The sequence below is a fragment of the Myotis yumanensis genome, unplaced genomic scaffold (genome assembly GCF_028538775.1).
Source record: "Myotis yumanensis isolate MYYU_CA2020_CCGP unplaced genomic scaffold, mMyoYum1.0.hap1 SCAF_5, whole genome shotgun sequence".
Taxonomy (NCBI): Eukaryota; Metazoa; Chordata; class Mammalia; order Chiroptera; family Vespertilionidae; genus Myotis; species Myotis yumanensis.
Window position 1 is genome coordinate 89,332,695 of NW_027223756.1, and position 17,725 is coordinate 89,350,419.

The window sequence follows — 17,725 nt, forward strand, 5'->3', positions numbered from 1 at the left end:
CTTCTCTGGGGGAAAGCTGCTTGCTGGGACCAGCCCCCAAGAGTGGGTGCAGGGGGGCCACATACCGGGCTGGGTGGTTGGCGGGATGGCGGGGGCGGGCGTAGGGGCTGGCGGTGGGGCAGGTGGTGGTGGTGTGGCCTTGACTTCAGCTTCTATTTGTGGCATCTGGATCTGCTGCTGTTGCTGTTGCTGCTGCTGCTGCTGTTGGGCCAGGCTGTTGACAAACTCCTCATGCTGCGTCTTGAGGGTCTGGATCTGCTGCTGGAAGGCCAGCTGCACGGGCTGGACCACCGAGGAGTACTCATTGATAAGCGTTGCCTGGCAGAAAGAGAAGGGCGGCGGCACTCAGTGCTCGAGCCTCAGGGCCCACTCCTTCCAGAGCAGCATGGGGTCAAATGCTAGGAAAGCACTGGGAAGTCGGGGTGCTGCCAGGCGCAGTGAGGCCCAGCTGGCAGGTGACGTCATGGAAACCGATCAACTTGATCTTGAGAACCAGACCACCTATCTAGCCAAAATCCCGGTGATGTGCAGTGCAGTTTAGAATTCCCTGATGATGGAATCAGGCAATGATAGCTGTGCCCTAGGCGGCCACACAGACTTTAAAAACACATCACTGGCAAATATTCTGAGACATGCTCATGGGCTGTGCTTACTTGCTGCCTGGCTTTGAGTAAGTCACCACTTCCCTGAGCCTCATTTTTTCTCATCTGCAAAATGGGACAATGTTGGGACCAATGTCTGAAGATCTCAGGGAGAAGCCAGCAAATAACACATGGAAAGGGACGAACATGGTAGAGGCTTAGTAAACACGAGCTATCACGTTTACTAAGCTGAACTCAAGAGGAAAAAAAACAGTTAGCCTTAACTGTTGTATAGCAATACAAGTCCATTTTTATTTAACGTAAGGAAAAGTGGGTAAAATGTAGAGAAAGTAGGAAATGCACTTTCCTCATTTGTTTCTGAGCATGAGCGCCTGTCCCCTGTGGAGAAGATGGCATTTAGGACCATCACCGAGGGAAGCAGCCTGCAGAGCTCCTGACATTCAGCCAGGCCTTCCAGCCTGAGAGAAGGTGTGAGCTGTGCTTTTTATTCCAGAAGCTGCGCATAGGGCAGTGATGCTGGTACCATGGTAGAGGGAACCAAGAAGACCCTCCCTGCCCTGTGCCCCTCCCCTGGGCAAAGGCAGACACGTGTACGGGGAGCACTGACTGCACCAGGTGATGGCCACAGCAGCCTAGGCTACCTGGGGTCTCCTCACCTTCCCATCATGTGAATGTGGGCCTGGAGGACCAGTGCAAACAAGCCAATGACACCCTGAGAACAGGGCCTAAATTGGGAAACTCGGTTACAAGCGCACCAGGAAGCCTCCCTGGGAGGGTTCCCCCCTTCCTGTGCATGGGACAGGGCCCCCCAAGGGTGCTGCTCAGACCCCGGCCTTCAACACTCACTAGAGGCCCACCCGGGCGCCCAGTTTAGAAAATGCCATCTGGGCTCCGAGCCACCATTCCATCGGCTGTTCCCAGCCCAGGTGGGGGAGGTGGGCCCTCTGACTTCTCGAAGCTGCTGGGTGGTGTCACCCTGGCCCCGCGTGTAGTTCGGGAGGTGGTTGCACTCACCTGGTACTGGCCGAGCCCCAGGGCCGGGCTCTGCAACTGCTGGATGATGGAGTCATCAAAGTAGCCGTTCTTCTCCCATAGCTGCAGGAGCTGGACGCGGGAGGATGAGCAATCATGTCAGGGAGAAACAGCTTGCCCCATCCCCTACCCACCTTACTCTACCCTCCAGGCTGCGCCACGTACCCGGGCAATCTTTTGCTGCTTGTCCTCCTCCACGGCCAAGAAGCTGGTGCAGTAGATGGGCACCACAACCTTCTGCAGGGCGGCCAGCAGCTCCCTGGCCTGCTTGCGCTGGCTGTGAGGGAGAGACCTTCCGCGCGTCAGGGCCCTGGGGCGGGACCCGGCCACGCGCCCGTTACCATCGTGGCTCCAGCCATAGCACCCTCTGCCTTCTCAGGGAACGGGCCCCCAACCCGGCTGGGACGAGGGCTGGGCTCCCCACAGGATCTGTGCTGGCACTTGGGCCCCACTGACCGACGGCAGTGGGAGGAGGGAAAAAACACAGGTGGGGACCTCCAGAGCAATGCCTGTCACTTTGATCTCCTTGTTAGTAAAATAAGCCTTCCCTCCTGGCATAATGGACACAGAGCCTGTGAGAATCCCAATGTCCACAAAGGACAGGCTAGAGCTGTTGTGGCTCAGGGCCTTGTCTATGTGGTCTTGCTCAGCACTGTGATCCCATGTGCACAAAAATCTGACTTGGGCCCTGTGTTTCAGGAGGCAGAGGGAGTATGCCAAGTGTGCCTGGCATTGGGGACCTGCCCCCACATCCTTCGGGGGGCACTCTGAGGATAATGGGGTGTGGAGGTCCCTGCAGCTACACACTGAGGTGGCATGGGGCCCCCCGTGTGGCAGTGAGCCCAGATGGCATGAGGCAAGTGGCTGGAACCCCTCCCAACACCAAGTTCAACAGAGAGAGCTCACAGACTGGAGCAAGTGCCTGGAGTAGGGAAGTGGGTCATGGGAGGGAGAGCAGTCCAGGCGGAGGACAGGTAGGACAGGGCTGTCTCTGCAGAGCTGCCTGGAGTCAGAAGAGGAGTGAATAAAGCAGGAAGGGAGGGAAAGTCCCAGGCGGCTGCTTATTTCCCATGAGAAATAAGGAGATGATGATGTTGGGAGAGGCTGAGTGTGGCGCGAGGAGGGCAGGGACCCAGGATATACGTGTGGGGGAAGACAGGGCAGGGCAAAGGACTGAGAGGGACAGGTCAGTTTCTGCTGCCCTTACGGGCACCATGCCCTTCAGCTGGCCAAGCTCAAAGCCAAACATGGCAGCCACACACCGCCTTACTAGCACTGCTTCCTTCTGCCTGTCTCCTCCCGGGGCCTGTCTTGGCCCAGGAATCTGGTTCCTTAAGTTAACCTTTGTCATAAGGCCCCCAAAAGGCAGTGCAGATGTAACCACTGGCCTGGGCAGGGCTGTGAGGGTGGGGGATTTGTCTTGGTGGGCTGGGACATAGGGTCTGCAAGGGGAACCTGAAGCAGGGCAGTCAGCTGACTGAGGGTGTGTAATGTGTATCATTGACGCAGAGCTGACAGCCAACAGAGATGCCGAAAGATACCAGAATTTGCCCTGAGTAAGGAGTGAAGGAACCGTGGCCCTAGGTGAGTTGGGGATGGGGATCCAGGGATAGGCTGAGGTGTGTGTGAGTGTGGGGGTGGGGTGGGGGTGGGAAGAGGAGGAGCTTGTGGCATAGATGACCCTCTCCCAGGGTCTCTGGACAAATGACCCACATCCTGAGACCAGCCAAGTTACTGAGTGAAGTGCAGTGGCCACAAGAGGGCCAGAAGAAGAGGGAAGGCAAGCGGGGCCCGAGAGGCCCTTACCAGTGGTGCAGCACGTCATTGATCAGGTAGATGAGGTGCAGCCGCAGCTCAAAGTGTGCCCCATCAGCTGTGATGCGGTTCCGGAGGTGGCCTGCCATTAGCTCACAGTGTGGAGGGGACTTAGCGTTGCTGAACATCCAGTTCTTCCCGGCCTGCAACAGACAGAGCAATGGGTGAGCAGAGCTGGGCTTCCCCAGCCAGAGCCTGGGCAGGTGCCCAGGGAGGTCAGGGCACAGCCGAGGGTGTGGTGCCCAAGGGCTCGGCCGCATGCTGCAGCCTCTGCCTGCCTTCCCCCTCTCTTGGAGGTGCTCAAGGGGGAAGGGCAAGAGTAGACGGGGCATCGCTATAGCAGCCCTGGCCCAGAGGCTTTGGTGGGCTCTCACCTGTCAGGAGCACTAGGTTCTGGGAGCATTGAGCCCACCCGGCCCCACTGCCCTCACCGAGATGGCATCTTTGGTGCACGTGTCAATGATCGGCTGCAGCAGGTTGTCAAACTCGTTCATGTCCAGCTGGGTCTCCTCCAGGAGCTTCTGCATCTGCTGCTCCACCGCATGGGCCACGGCCGCCGTCACCTGCTCCTGGGAGGCCAGGTGGGACCAAGATTGCCCATCAATGTCCCACCACAGCAGCAGAAGGCCCTGTCCCTCACACCCACAGCCTCACACCCACAGGAGCAGTCACGGCCACGGCAGGCAGAGGTTAGAGCAAGATGAGACAGAGGGAAAGACAATGTCCACCCCTACCCCAGGTGACAGATGGACTGATAAGACCCAGAAGAACAAGGGACCTCTGCAGGCTAATTAAACACAAAAAGAAAGTGGACAGACAGCACAGAGAGGACTTATGAAAGGTCACTAGTCAGGAGAAAGGAGAGCAACCAGGGAATGGAAAATTAAAACAGGATAGACTGGCAAACTGAGAGACTGCTGAAATCTGGGACTTCTGTGGGGACAGGCAGTCCGATCAGGGCTGGCCGAGGCTGGACCACCCATCCTATGAGAAGCTCCAGCCAGAAACTGAGGGTGAGTGATGCGGCATGTTCTGTTGTCAGCAATGTGACAGTCATCTTAAATACAGTAATAAAACAGGGGCTGGTGTTTCAGATGCCTTATTTTTTTTCATTCGTCTCATTTTCCATGTGATTCATCGTACTATATTTGGCAAAAAGTATTAGAACCGTAATGAATCAGACAGAAGGGTCCTTCCCTCAACAGCTTGGAGTGACCTGGCTAACAAGAACTGGTGCCAATGGCACCAAAGGCCACATGGTATTCTGTTACACAATTTCTAACGTGTAGTCCCACTCATAGGTGTCCACTCCAGTAAACAGCTTGGGTAATGATTTCACTGGAATGAGAAGCAACCTCTGTCCAGAGGGACTGGGCTAAACACGCCGTGGGTAGTGGCAGCACTGTCCACAGCACTGATGCTTGGTAATGGGTCCTCCTGATAGCTATCTGTGAGTCCCAATGTACAGATGCAAAAACTGAGGCAAAAGGGTGAGCTCCAGAGACCACCTGAGGACAAAAAGGGGAAAGGGGAGGGCCCTAGGCCTACTCAGGGCTGATGGAGTGGGAGGGAAGAGGAGGAGCAGGCCCCATACCTGTCTGAGGGCAAGTAGGTGCTGCTCCTGCTGCTGCAGGTTCCACTGGCTCTGCTGGATGAGCTCATCCATTGACGGGGCTCCCTGGGCAGGTGGGATGGGTGCAGCAGGGGCTAACGGGGGCTGTGTGAGGGGTGGCAGCGCTGCGGCCGGCTCCAGCTCTGGGGCCTGCTGCTTGCAGATGACTGGCAGAAGAGGAGAAAAGGTGCCCCGGTGAGAAGGTGGCTGGGGTCTAGGTGTCTCCTTGGCCGCCTCTTGGGCAGCCCTCAGCCATAGGGGCTCCCCTCTCTACACTTACCATCCACAAGAGGACTTCTGCACTGTGGGGCAGCCACACTCCCTGCCTCTGCCACACCATCACCGAAGTCTGCCGGGCTCCACTCATGCTCAGCCTGGCTCTCCCACCCCTCTCATTCCCCCAGAGACTAGAACCAGCCCCTTTCCCGTGTCCCATCCACCACCTTCCGCCTCTGTACCAGTCCTCTCCTTGGAGATCTCAGGACTGTAACCCTGCCACTCTTTCCAACACTGTCTGTCTTGCCCAGTGTCCTCTGGCACAGACCAGGCTAGAGCCCATCCCCCTTCACCCTCCCCACCTCACCAAGGCCTAAACTGAAGCTAAACCCAGGCCAAAGCTCTGCCCCCACGAGCATCTCTCTGCTACCATCCCCTAATATACGCTTTACTTTCAGGTCATCAAAGCCACCTGACACCCAGCCAGGGAGCCCAAAATAGGAGCAGGCAGCACCCCGAGCACATGCTGTGGCCCATCACCACGTGCCCCTTGATTTCCTTATCCGGACTCTGTTTGGGGAAAGGGACTCCTCAGAGTCAATCGAGATTGAGCTAGGTGAGACGACCATCCTACTGGTAGGAGACTGGGTCAAGTGGGTGTGTGCCCCGAATGTGGCCAGATGAGAAGAGATAGACATTTGGGTGGTGGGATGTGGGGGGTTCTGCTGGGAAGGGTCGCTGAACAAAATGGTCTCCCCATCGGCCATTGGGTCTTGTCTGGTCTGAACATGACCACGCACTGCTGGAACCCTGCTGAGTCCCATCCCAAGGGGACCTGGCCTTTGGACAAAGACAGGCAGACAGAACAGATGGTGCTGTCCAGGGCCCATCTCGGGACACTCAGTCACTTCTTAGATCTGGTTGAGCCTTCTGGTGTTGACACCCTCGGGGACATCCTCCTCCACCTCCCAGAGACATTTCTTCAGCCAATCTGTTCTCTCGCTCTCATTTCTTCATTTTCTCCTTCTTTCCGACTCCTTCCCAGCAGCCCCAAAATATACCTGTCTCTGTCTTAAAAAACTTTCCCTTAATCGCATGCCCCTCATCTCAACAATTTCACAGCCAAGATTCCATTTCGATTCATCTCTCCTTTATCTTACTTGCCCAGGGAAAGTCTGGCTCTGTTCACCCATCCCAACCCCTATCCCCACAGCCCTGGGGGACATCCTTATTCAGCCTGATGGCCCTGTCACAGGTCCCTGTCTCACTCAGTCTGTGTGGCCCCTTCCACTTTCTCTCTGACCCTTAATTGCTGGGATGCCAGGGCTGTCTTCTCTCTGAAACCCCTAGGGGAACGCAATTACAATCAGCATACCATAATTCCTAACTCTATCATGTTCACCCCGGATTCCTTGAGCTCTGGACCTAATTACAGCTCGAACAGCCCATAGCTTTCCACAGGCATGCATATCCTCTTGCCCCATGCTCCACCCCACCAAGCCCTACTCCTGATCTCTGTGGCTGGCATGGCTATGCCCATATACCCAAGCCAGAGCCTAGAAGGCAGAAACCCTCGTCTTTCCCTTGCACCTCACACTGACAAGTCAACCCGTGCTGTCATCAGCTTTCTAGATCACATTCTGGTCTGTTTGTGTCCCTGCTGTCACTGCCACAACTCTGCTGTCACCGGCATCACCCTTGAAACTGGTCTCCCTGAGTCCAGTCCGGTCCCCCCCACATGGCAATATAGTGATGCTGCTCAAAGTGTGGTCTGAGGAGCAGTCAGGTGAAAGATTACACAAATACAGAAATGGTGAAGAAGTACTTGATGCTTTTATGGCTCACATTTTTACTCTATTTTGCAAAGGTATATTCTCTACAACAGAATTTAAAACAAAAACAAAAACTGGTCCTTCAACAAAGTTTGCAAAACGCCATTCTAGAACAGTCCTGGGCTCCAGTCTTTACAATGACTAACCCTGCTCCACAACACAGACCTGAAAACAACCCTTCAAGAGACCCCAAAGCTCCCAGGAGAATGCCTAAATCCTTGGCAAGCCAGCCCTCCCTACTCTGCACCCTCACTTTGAGCCACTCTAAGAACCCCTCCTTCTCTGGGCTTCAGCCACCTTGAGCTCTTGTCCCCTCCACTCCCTAGTTCCTCCTAAGGCAGTTTCCTCTGCCTGAACACTTTTCTCTCTTCAGTTTCCATCTGACTAACTCTATGCATTCTTCAATCACAGCTAGATATTACCTGCAGAAAACACTTCATGAGCCCCAATCGCCTGCTAGAAGCACCCTTCCTTCCTGGGTTATGGCACCAAGTCCCAAGCAGCCCTGGATTGCTAACCCTACAGGGCAGGGTGAGTGGGCTCCCCTTGCAAGGGAAGCAGCTCTCACTCCTGGTCACTCCAGCCAAAGCACTGTCTCCCCCCCCCCCCCCCCCCCCCCCCACACACACACCTGGTTATGTCAAATATATCCATCTGGTGCCCTAGTTCATGGATTCGACCCCTTAACCCAGGGGACCCCCCAGGCTGAGCCCCTCAGGCTCAATCTACTGATCTAATTCAGACCTTACCGTCAAATGCTCCTGTGCATTCCCTGCTGGCCTCACTGGTTCCAGCCTCCACTCCTGCTCCTCCAGCTTTGCCACATTGACCATAGGAACCTGACCCATCACTCCTTTGTTTCAAACTCTCTCGTGACTTCACACTTTCTGCAGCAGGGGTTTTAAACTGGTGTGCAGGGACATGTAAGCACACACAACATTCTGCCTACAATTTCAGGAAGCTGATCTCCCTCACCACCATCTCAAATATAACTATGCACAAGAACCCCTGAACTGAGGGTGAAAACCCCAACATTCCCCTGGCATTTCCACTCCAGACCAAATGCTTCCCTCCTTCACACATGTTCTGTGCTCCAGCTATGCTGGGCCTCTCATGATTTCTTCCATGGATACCCAAACACACCAAGCTTGTTCAAGCCACTGCACCTTAGCAGTTTCTTACAAATTCTTTATTGAACGTTACTGTGTACTATGTATTAGGGCATAAGAATGACCCCAAACAAAGTCTGGTGCTTGTAGTCCAGGGAACATTCAGCTTTCAATGCCCATCAGCTTGAGCAATCCTCTACTTACTCAAATGTATTCAGAAGCTAGGTAATCATTACTGGACAAAACTGATGTAGGACCTTACAACCTGGAGGCTATTTGTTATTCAAAGGCCAGCTGTGATTTCTAACTCCATCTTAAATCCTGAGGGCAGGACCAGAATCCTGATGTCCAACTCAGTGAACACTGTAAACCTCTGCAAAGAACTAAAACCCAAAGGGACAATACTTTTCGATTTGGACTGCAAGCAACTGAAATGTACAAAAACCTTGCCCACAAAGGGAGCTGAACAGTGGCTCAAAACAGAGTCCCAGTCCAGCCTCTATCACTTCCTTCCTGGAAAACACTGAAGCAATCACTACTTCTGCTGACCTCAGTCATCACGTTTGCAAAAACAATAGAAAAATCCCTGATCTCGAGCCCAGAAGGTGGATCCATAACCTCCTTCCCCATTACACTCGGACCCAGCAACCACTTGCTGCAGGCCTGGGAACAACGGAAGGGATCGTGAAGGCCTAGCTCCCACAATATGAAAGAGCATGCGACCCAAAAGAAGGCGGTTTGTGGCAGAGCCTGCACTGGTATCAGAGAAAGAAATCGCTCCAGGGTGCGACCAGAGAGCGGGAGAGGACTCACGCTGCTGCTGTTCCAGCGCTAGCTTGCACTTGTAGTAACTGTAGAAGTCGCCTCCGAACAGAAACGAGAATTTGGGGTTGTCCTTCTGCTTCTCCATCGTCATCTTCTCAAACTCGGGCCCGTTGCGAGCCACGAACTGGGCCAGTTTGTCGATGACATTTCGAAGCTCCTGGTCTGGAGAACGGAGAAAAGGCCACGCGGGGCGTCAGCGAGGACCGCCCAAATCCGGGGGCCCTGGCGCACCAGCCGCCGTCCGCCAGGTCGGGATCTCTAGGGTTGGGCCCCGCAGAGGCCGCCCTTGTACGGGTCCTGGTAGGGGCCACAAGCGCGCCGGGAATGCGGAGACCCGCGGGAGAGGCCGCAGGCGAACCCGGGAGGCCGAGCCCCGCCCCCTCCTAGGCCCGGGGACCTCAGGAGGCGGGGTAGGCCAACAGGGGGTCCGGGGGAGAGAGAAACGGTCCCTAAACTCGCGCTGGGCCTCACCGTCGGGTGGCAGCGGCATCTCCATGGCTCCTGCCGCCGGGAACGACCTCCGGTGCCTCTCGATCCCCCACCAGCGCCGCCTGTGGAAGCCGGCAGGAAGTGGCGCGAGGGAGCCGTTTACGGCGGGCCTCGTGGGCTGCTTCCGTCCGTCACTTACGGCCGTCGCCGGGAAACCCCGGAAGTGAGGGCGCGAGGCAGGCGGGAAGAAGCCGCGTGAGGCCGAGCGCGCGGGAGGGGCTCGCGGTGCGCAGACGCAGGGGCTCTTTTGCGCTTGCGCGGAGGGGCCTCCGTCTCCCGCCGCCCCAGAACCGCTGGGTCAGCCGTGCCGGCCGTTATCTGTGGCAGGGGCTCTTTGCTGGCTTCGTTGCAGCCCGGGGGCCCGGTGAGGCACGTTCTCCGCGGGGCAAGGGGACTGGAGCGTGCTTGTCTGGGTCAGGGCCTGTGTTGTATTGTCGGGGGAGCGGCAGTGAAGAGAGTGCGAGGCGAGGTGAGTGCGGGAGGCTCCCAGGCCAGCCCCGCGGTGGACACAGAACCCGGAGTCGCCGGGCTCGGTGAGGATGGAACTGGGCTTAGTGAGATTCCAGAGACCCTCCCACTCGGTTTCTGTCGCCGCACCCAGCACTGCGGTAAGGAAGACTTTGCGGCGGGAACTTGCCACTCCCGCTGGCCTCAGCCTGCGTGGCTTCCGCGTCGTGTGGAGCGCCCACGGCCGACCTCCGGCGACTCGCTTGCAGGACTGCCCGCCTTCCTGAAAGGAGCAGTGATGTAACTTCTAAAACGAGTGTGGACGTGAAGAGACGTCCAAACCTGTAGGGAATTTTTATGAGTTTATTTGCGTCAAACTGACAGTTGCGGGGGAGCAAAATCTCAAGGAATTGAGAAGGTGCTCTGGAGAATGGCAGCTGAGCAGCTGATTTTATACATTAAAATAAAAGGAGGAGCGGCACAGAGGGTAACATGCAATCCCCTGGTGGTAGGTTAAGGGAGTTGGAGAAAACAAAGCGAGGAGATAATCTGGGACTGGATAAAAAGGCAAAATAGAGAAACAGGTACTTTTGCGTTCGTGGGTGCGGGATAGTTAACATGTACAGCACGTAGAGATGGTCTGCGGGGAACAACGTAACATTGAGGGGTTCTTGCCCTGTGGGTCCGGGCAAGATTATCCTCACCTTTCTTTTCTTTTCTTTTCTCTCCTTTTCTGTTCTTTTCTCTCTCTCCCCCCCCCCCCCCCCCGTCTCTCCCTCTCTCTCTCTCTCTCCTCCCTCCCTCCCTCCCTCCTTCCCTCCTTTCCTCCCTCCCTCCCTCCCTCCCTTCCTCCCTTCCTTCCTTTCTTGTATGTTATCTTAGCCCTGGCCGGGTAGTTCAGTTGGTTGGAGCATCGGCTGGTTCACTGAAAGATTTCGGGTTCGACTCCCCGTCAAGGCACATAACTAGTTTTCAGGTTCCATCCCGGGTCCAGGGCGTGTACAGGAGGCAACCAATCGATCTTTCTCTCACATTGATGTTCCTCTCCTCTCTCTAAAGATCAATAAAAGCATATCCTAGGGTGAGGATTTAAAAAAAAAAGGTATGTTATCTTAGATGCAAAAAGGAAATTGAACAGGCTCATATAAGGTGAAGATTGACTTTTGACAAGGAAGCTACAGACAGGCCTGGGACATAACTACCTGCCACGACCTGTCTTTAGTTAGGAATTTTTATGTTCAGACCATCCAATGCGGTTACTTTCTGTCTGCTTGTAAGGCCTGCCATGCGGACCTCCCCTGAACTTGTCGGGTTTAGTATGTGGTCCCTTTTTCGATAAGAGGATGAAATTAATGCATGCTAATTGTGGGGAAAAATAAGCAGCAAACTAGAGCACACTGATACTTAGTTGGCCATTTTTTCTATGCAAATTGATGTACATTTTAGATATACTTTTCATTGTTACAAAATGTCTCCTTTTGACACTGGGATTGCCTCCTGTATGCCAGAGGCCAGGGGTTGGCAAACTTCTATAAAGGGCCAGATTGCAAATATTTTAGGCTCTATGGGCCAAGAGGCAAAATTCAGGATATTATGTAGGTACTTTTTAAAAATGTATTTACTGCCCTAGCCAGTTTGGCTCAGTGGATAGAGCGTCAGCCTATGGACCAAAGGGTCCCGGGTTTGATTCCTATCAAGGACACATACCTGGTTGCAGGCTCCTCCCTGGCCCAGGCCCTGGTCGGGGTTCATGCAGGAGGGAACCAATCGATGTGATTCTGTCACATTGATGTTTCTCTCTGTCTTTCCCTCTCTCTTCCACTCTCCCTAAAAAATCAATGGAAAAATATCCTCCAGTGAGGATTAACAACAACAACAAAAATGTATGTATTGATTTGAAAGAGAGAAACATCAATTTGTTGTTCCGCTAATTTATGCATTCATTGGTTGCTTCTTGTATGTGTCCTGACTAGGGATTGAACCCACAACTTTGGTATATCAGGGTGATGCTCTAACTGAGCTACCCAGCCAGGGCCTTTGTAGGTACTTTCATAACCCAAGAGAAAAATGTCCGTAACATTTTTATTGGTGGAATTCAAAATGTAATCAGTGAGTACAGTTTTAAAAATACAGGTCTATTAATGAGAAGAATGAAATGCTTTTTGAGGTTCCAAGTTAGTCTTTCCTGTTACAAATTGACTAGAGGCCCGGTGCACGAAATTCGTACACTTGGGGTGGTGGTTGTGGGGGGTCCTTCAGCCTGGCCTGTGCCCTCTCACAGTCTGGGAGCCCTCAGGGGATGTCTGACTGACTTAGGCCCGCAAGGAGTCAGACATCCATAGCACTGCTGCGGAGATGGGAGAGGCTCCCACCACCACTGCTGCGCTCAGCAGCCATGAGCCCGGCTTCTGGCTGAGCAGTGCTCCCCCTGTGGTCAGTGCGTGTCATAGCGACCAGTTGTTCTGCTGTCAGTCGATTTGCATATCAGCCTTTTATTATATAGGATTACAAATGTTCACCTGTAAAGACCAGTGTTGGTTTGCAAAAGTGGGAGCTGGTCCTGGCCTATTTGGCTCAGTGGACAGAGCATCGGCCCTCAGACTGAAGGGTCCCAGGTTTGATACCTGTCCAGGGCACATACCTCAGTGGTAGGCTCAGTCCCCAGTCCCTGGTGGGGGAGCGTGTAGGAGGCAACCAATCGATGTGTCTCTCTCACATCCATGTTTCTCCCCCACTTTATCTAAAAATCAATGGAAAAATATCCTTGGGTGAGGATTTTTTTTTAAAAAAAGGGAGTGTGTTGCATGTGGCTTATGGATGAGCAAGTCAGACCTAAGCTCTGCTCTCAGGAGTCTACAGTCTATGGGGTGGGGGATGGGCAGCAGAAAGGCATAAATCAGTAAACATAAGACAGAGGTGTTATTAAGGAAAACAACTGGGCGCTGAGACCTTGATAAGGGAGGAGGGCAGGGCCTACATTGATAAAGTTATCCAGTAACCAGATAGCTAGCTATGTGAACACTCCAGGCATAGGGTCACATTGTGGGATTTTTCTGTTTAGTATGATGCTTAGTAATCTGGATAGTGTAGGCATTTTCCCATGTCAGTAAAGATCTATATCAAGAAGTTTTAACTTGTGACCCGCCATGGATAGACTTCAGAGATAGCACAGAATTTTTGTGAATTGAAGATACACAGCATTTGTCAGATTAATAGAATCTGTGAACCAAAACAGGTTGATGAATCTGTATTGTCATTTTTTAATGACTGCATATGACTCTGTGGTGTGGATTTACAATAATTGATTGAAGCTTTTACCGGGAAACTCCTGGTTGGGCTCGAGCTGCCTGTCACTGTGTCCAATAACGAAGGCAGGGTTGAATCATATTAGATGTTTATTGAGAAGGCCAGCCAACCAAGAAGACCGGGTGCTTACAAGCATCAAATCCTGCCTTCCAGCAAGATTCAGGGGACAGGATTATAAAGGAGAAGGGGCTGGGGTTAGGAATGCAGCTACGTGCAGGCCTGGGGGTCCACAGACATCAGCTATTGTAATTGTAATTTGTCATCAGGCAATGAGATAATGATAAGATGTTTTGACTCCTAGTGGGTCAGTCCTGACCATGTTTATTGGTTCTACTTGCTGGATTCACAGCTGAGTCACCTCCCTGATTGCACAGGCCTTGAAAAGGAAACTTTAAGAAAACTTTAACCCCCTATTCACATATAAGAAACTTAACCCCCTATGCACATAAGTTTATGTGTTCTAAGATTTAAAATGATACTACTTTCCAGATTAATTCAGGTGCTCTATCAGGTTGTAAGCTGCTCCCCCCTCTCCCCCTCCATCAAAGCCAGACTATGGAGTCTTTTGGGTTGGTTCCATTTTTAGACCACTATTAAAAGTGTCTTAGTGTGTGTGTGTGTGTGTGTGTGTGTGTGTGTGTATGTATATATATATATATATATATACACATATACATATACATATACATATATATATATATATATATATATAAAACTTGTGTTTAATCTAAGGTAGTGCACATTTAATGCTTATAATTGCTCAATTGCCTCCCAGAAAGATTGTACATCCATGACTACTTCTTTCATAATTCATTTCATATTGTTTAAAGTGCATTTATCCGAGACTGAAAATTTAAGCATCACAGGGCATCACCTAGGCTAGTGGTCGGCAAACTGCGGCTCGCGAGCCACATGCAGCTCTTTGGCCCCTTGAGTGTGGCTCTTCCTAAGCCTTAGGAGTACCCTAATTAACTTAATAACAATGTACCTACCTATATAGTTTAAGTTTAAAAAAATTTGGCTCTTAAAAGAAATTTCAATCGTTGTACTGTTTTGATATTTGGCTCTGTTGACTAATGAGTTTGCCGACCACTGACCTAGGCTCATTTCAGTGGGCTAATCTAAATCCACCGGTTAGAAGAAAACAGTAGAGTTGCCAGACAGAGGCTGCTGCAGAGATGGTCTCCAGGAACTTGGAAACAAGACTTAAGTAAACAAACTATACACACCTCTGGGTGAGATGAACTTGCGGAAGTGACTTACCTAAGAAGCAAAATGGAGATAAGTTTAAAACCACATGCATGCTTGCTTTGGTCCTGCAAATATGCCGTGAAAATGTATTCCATGTCAGAAGTGTGTGCTATATTGTGCACTGCAAACTTATCCGAGGGCTTAATTGTAGCACATTCCCAATAATGAAACGCTACACTATGTACACAGACACACAGAATCAAGAAAGAATATTTAATAATATGGGGAAATGTTTCTGGCATATTTTTTAAAAGCATATAACAAAATAAAATGCACAATATGCCAGTTTTTTAAAAAGTGTGTACATATCCTCCCCTTCCCCAGATGCAACTGCTCTGTTCAGTTTCTTCTGTATCTTCAGTGAAACTATTCATAAACATTTATGTGTCTCAATACATTTTGGAAATTGTTCCTTCTATCCATAGATCCTTCTCATTAAAAAAAAGTTTTTATGGATTTTAGAGAGGGAGAGGAATAGATAGAAACATTGATCGCCTCCTGCATGCCCCCTACTGGGGATTTAGTCTGCAGTCTGGGCATGTGCCCTGACCCATAATCAAACCTGTAACCTCTTGGTGCATGGGTTGACACTCAACCACTGAGCCACACAGGCCAGGCTTTCTCATTCTTTTTTACATTGTAGCTTTAACAATTTTGTTAAACATGTATAGACAATAAGAGTTATTTAAAAACTAGAAGCCCATTGCACGAAGATTGGTGCAATAGGCCTTCCTTCCCCTGGCTGCCGGCACCAGTTTTCCTTTGGCACCCAGGACCCAGGCCTTTGGTCTAGGCGCAGCGAGGCTTGGCTTCTCCCCTCCTGCCACAGCGAGGCTTGCTTCTCTGCTGCAGCCACAGCAGAGAAGCCAAGCCTCTTGTCTTCACTCCGCGCCTGTATGCAAATTAAACCACCATCTTTGTTGGGTTAATTTGCATATACATCCTGATTGGCTGGTGGGTGTAATAGAGTGACACCAATTAGCATGTTTCTCTTTTGTTAGTGTAGATTAGGATGGCAAAAAATCCAGACTGATATCCAGACCTACAGTCTCAATAAAGCCAGAGCTTGGTGTGGTTGTCACCTCGTATTCCACAATAACTGAACCTCATGTGGTGAACTAGCTGAAGCCAAAAGAGGGGAGGAATGTTGTGGAAACAAGAGATGGTCCTGTCTTGTGCTGGAGCATGGAGCAGTCATTAGGCCTGATCTCGTTACCAAGCAAACCTGGTCACATGGGAGTTGCCCTGAGACCAACAGGTATTACAGTCTCTGGAGAAAACATTCCTGAGTAAGAGTTCACTCTCGTCTGACAAATGAGGCCATCACTGAACCTGGCCCTTAATTGTAAAGCAGTGACGCATCTTGGGTCAGAGCTGCTGGAAGCCCTGCTGGAATTGTAGTGGCAGATTACAAAACCTCTCGGGTCATCCTTCAGGGTCTTACAGTAGCAGTATGGTCCAGGCAAGTGAAATGACAGGATATACTTAAAAAAACAAACATATTTTTATTGATTTCAGAGAGGAAGGGAGAGGGAAAAAGAGAAACATCAATGATGAGAGAATCATTGATCAGCTACCTCCTGCACCCCCATCCCTCACTGGGGATTGAGCTGTAACCCGGCATGTGCTCCAACCGGGAATTGAACCGTGACCTCCTGATTCGTAGGTCCACACTCAACCACCAAGCTACAATGGCTGGGCCAGGGTATATTTTGATCACACCAGCTACTCTTAGGAGTATATGACTTAGGTGAAGAAAAACCAAAGCTAACTATTATGGATGCTCTGCTCAGCAGAGGGCCCTGGACTTGCAGTCAGACACTCTTGGGTTGCAGGCCTGCTCCATGGGCCAAATCAACTTCTATTTCCCTCTATAAAATGAGGCTAATATATCCCACTTGGGTTCTAATGTTTAAATGAGGCACATATAATACAAACTGTGTAAAAATACCTTGTGAATTATTAAGTGCAAGTCAAAACATTACCATATGCCTTCTACCCTGTATGTTCCTTAGCATTTTTTTCATGTACCTACAACAAAGCACCTCTGTGCTGTATAAATTAAGGTGAGTGCTCTGAGGGTAGAAGGCTTATATATCTCAGCTTTGTGTACTTGGTACATATTAAAGGTTCAGTAAATCATTGAACAAAAGATTTATGAATTAAAAAGTTGTAGGCAGTTGTTTTAACAGAAACATACCCTTTGAGGAAAGAATGAAGAAAACTGTCAGTATAGTCAGGTTGCTAAATTACTAAAATCAAGTAGGCTGAGGCATGAGTAAATAAGTTCTTGCTTTAACTAGGTGAGGACTTACACTTTAAAACAAACAAACAAACAAACAAACAAACTGTTCTTATTGATTTTAGAGAGAAACATTGATGTGAGAGCAAAACATCAATCAGCTGCCTCCTGCACACCCCCTACGGGGGATCAAGCCCACAACCTGGGCATGTGCCCTGACTGGGAATCAATCTGCCATCTCTTGTTGCATGGGATGACACTCAACCGAGCTACACCCTTTTTTTTTTTTTAACTCTTCAGTTGTGCATCAATGCCTGATAGATAACCCTCTGTAGACTTAGGAAAGAATAAAGGACTTAGGAAAACTTACATCCATTATCCAGATCACAGAACTTCTAGATTACCATCACACCAGTCCAGAGGCTCAGAATGCAGGGCTGATTCTTTTTAAAAATGTACTTTTTACTATAAGAACTGTTTTTCTTTCTTCTTTGGAACACTCTGGGTAGTGCTTAGTTGTGTTTCCGATTTGCAAATCCCTAAGACTCTACAGATCTTTGTCATTTATTTCTAGCCAAAGCCCCCTGACTCTCTTGTGCTCAGTCAACTTCAACTGCAATTGAAGGGAATGGTTTCTGAGTCATAGGGAGGGGACTGGGCTTTGGAGGCAGACTTAAGCAGCTGGGTGATCCAAGACAAATAACCCTTTTGGGCCTCATTTTCATCTATTAAATAATAAATCAATGCAAAGGGATTATAAGGATTGTGTGTGAGAAACCACTGCATTGGGCATGTAGTCAGTATCACACCTCAGAAATGTGCTCCATAAGCACAAGCTGCCAGGACGTTCTTGGATTTTGTTACTCTGTTCAATAAAGGCATGTCATTACTGATAAGCTGGGATTTCTATAGTTTTATTCTACTGTCACATAAATTCACAAATCACA

General features: G+C 50.7%; 1 protein-coding gene across 3 annotated transcripts in view; it reads right to left on the reverse strand.

The window, feature by feature from the left end:
• Positions 1 to 9,597, reverse strand: part of CHERP (calcium homeostasis endoplasmic reticulum protein) — an 18,566-nt gene extending 8,969 nt beyond the window's left edge. For 2 of the 3 annotated variants that reach the window (XM_070416324.1, XM_070416322.1), the window contains exons 1-8: positions 9,515 to 9,597; positions 9,032 to 9,205; positions 5,044 to 5,228; positions 3,881 to 4,018; positions 3,441 to 3,592; positions 1,800 to 1,944; positions 1,617 to 1,706; positions 66 to 318 (exon numbers count right to left, since the gene is read on the reverse strand). In XM_070416324.1, coding sequence (XP_070272425.1) covers positions 66 to 318; positions 1,617 to 1,706; positions 1,800 to 1,944; positions 3,441 to 3,592; positions 3,881 to 4,018; positions 5,044 to 5,228; positions 9,032 to 9,205; positions 9,515 to 9,539 — 1,162 coding nt within the window. In that variant the 5' untranslated portion in view covers positions 9,540 to 9,597. The remainder of the gene's footprint in view (positions 1 to 65; positions 319 to 1,616; positions 1,707 to 1,799; positions 1,945 to 3,440; positions 3,593 to 3,880; positions 4,019 to 5,043; positions 5,229 to 9,031; positions 9,206 to 9,514) is intronic. The other variant, XM_070416323.1, reaches the window with a different exon arrangement.
• Positions 9,598 to 17,725: the final 8,128 nt, after the last annotated feature.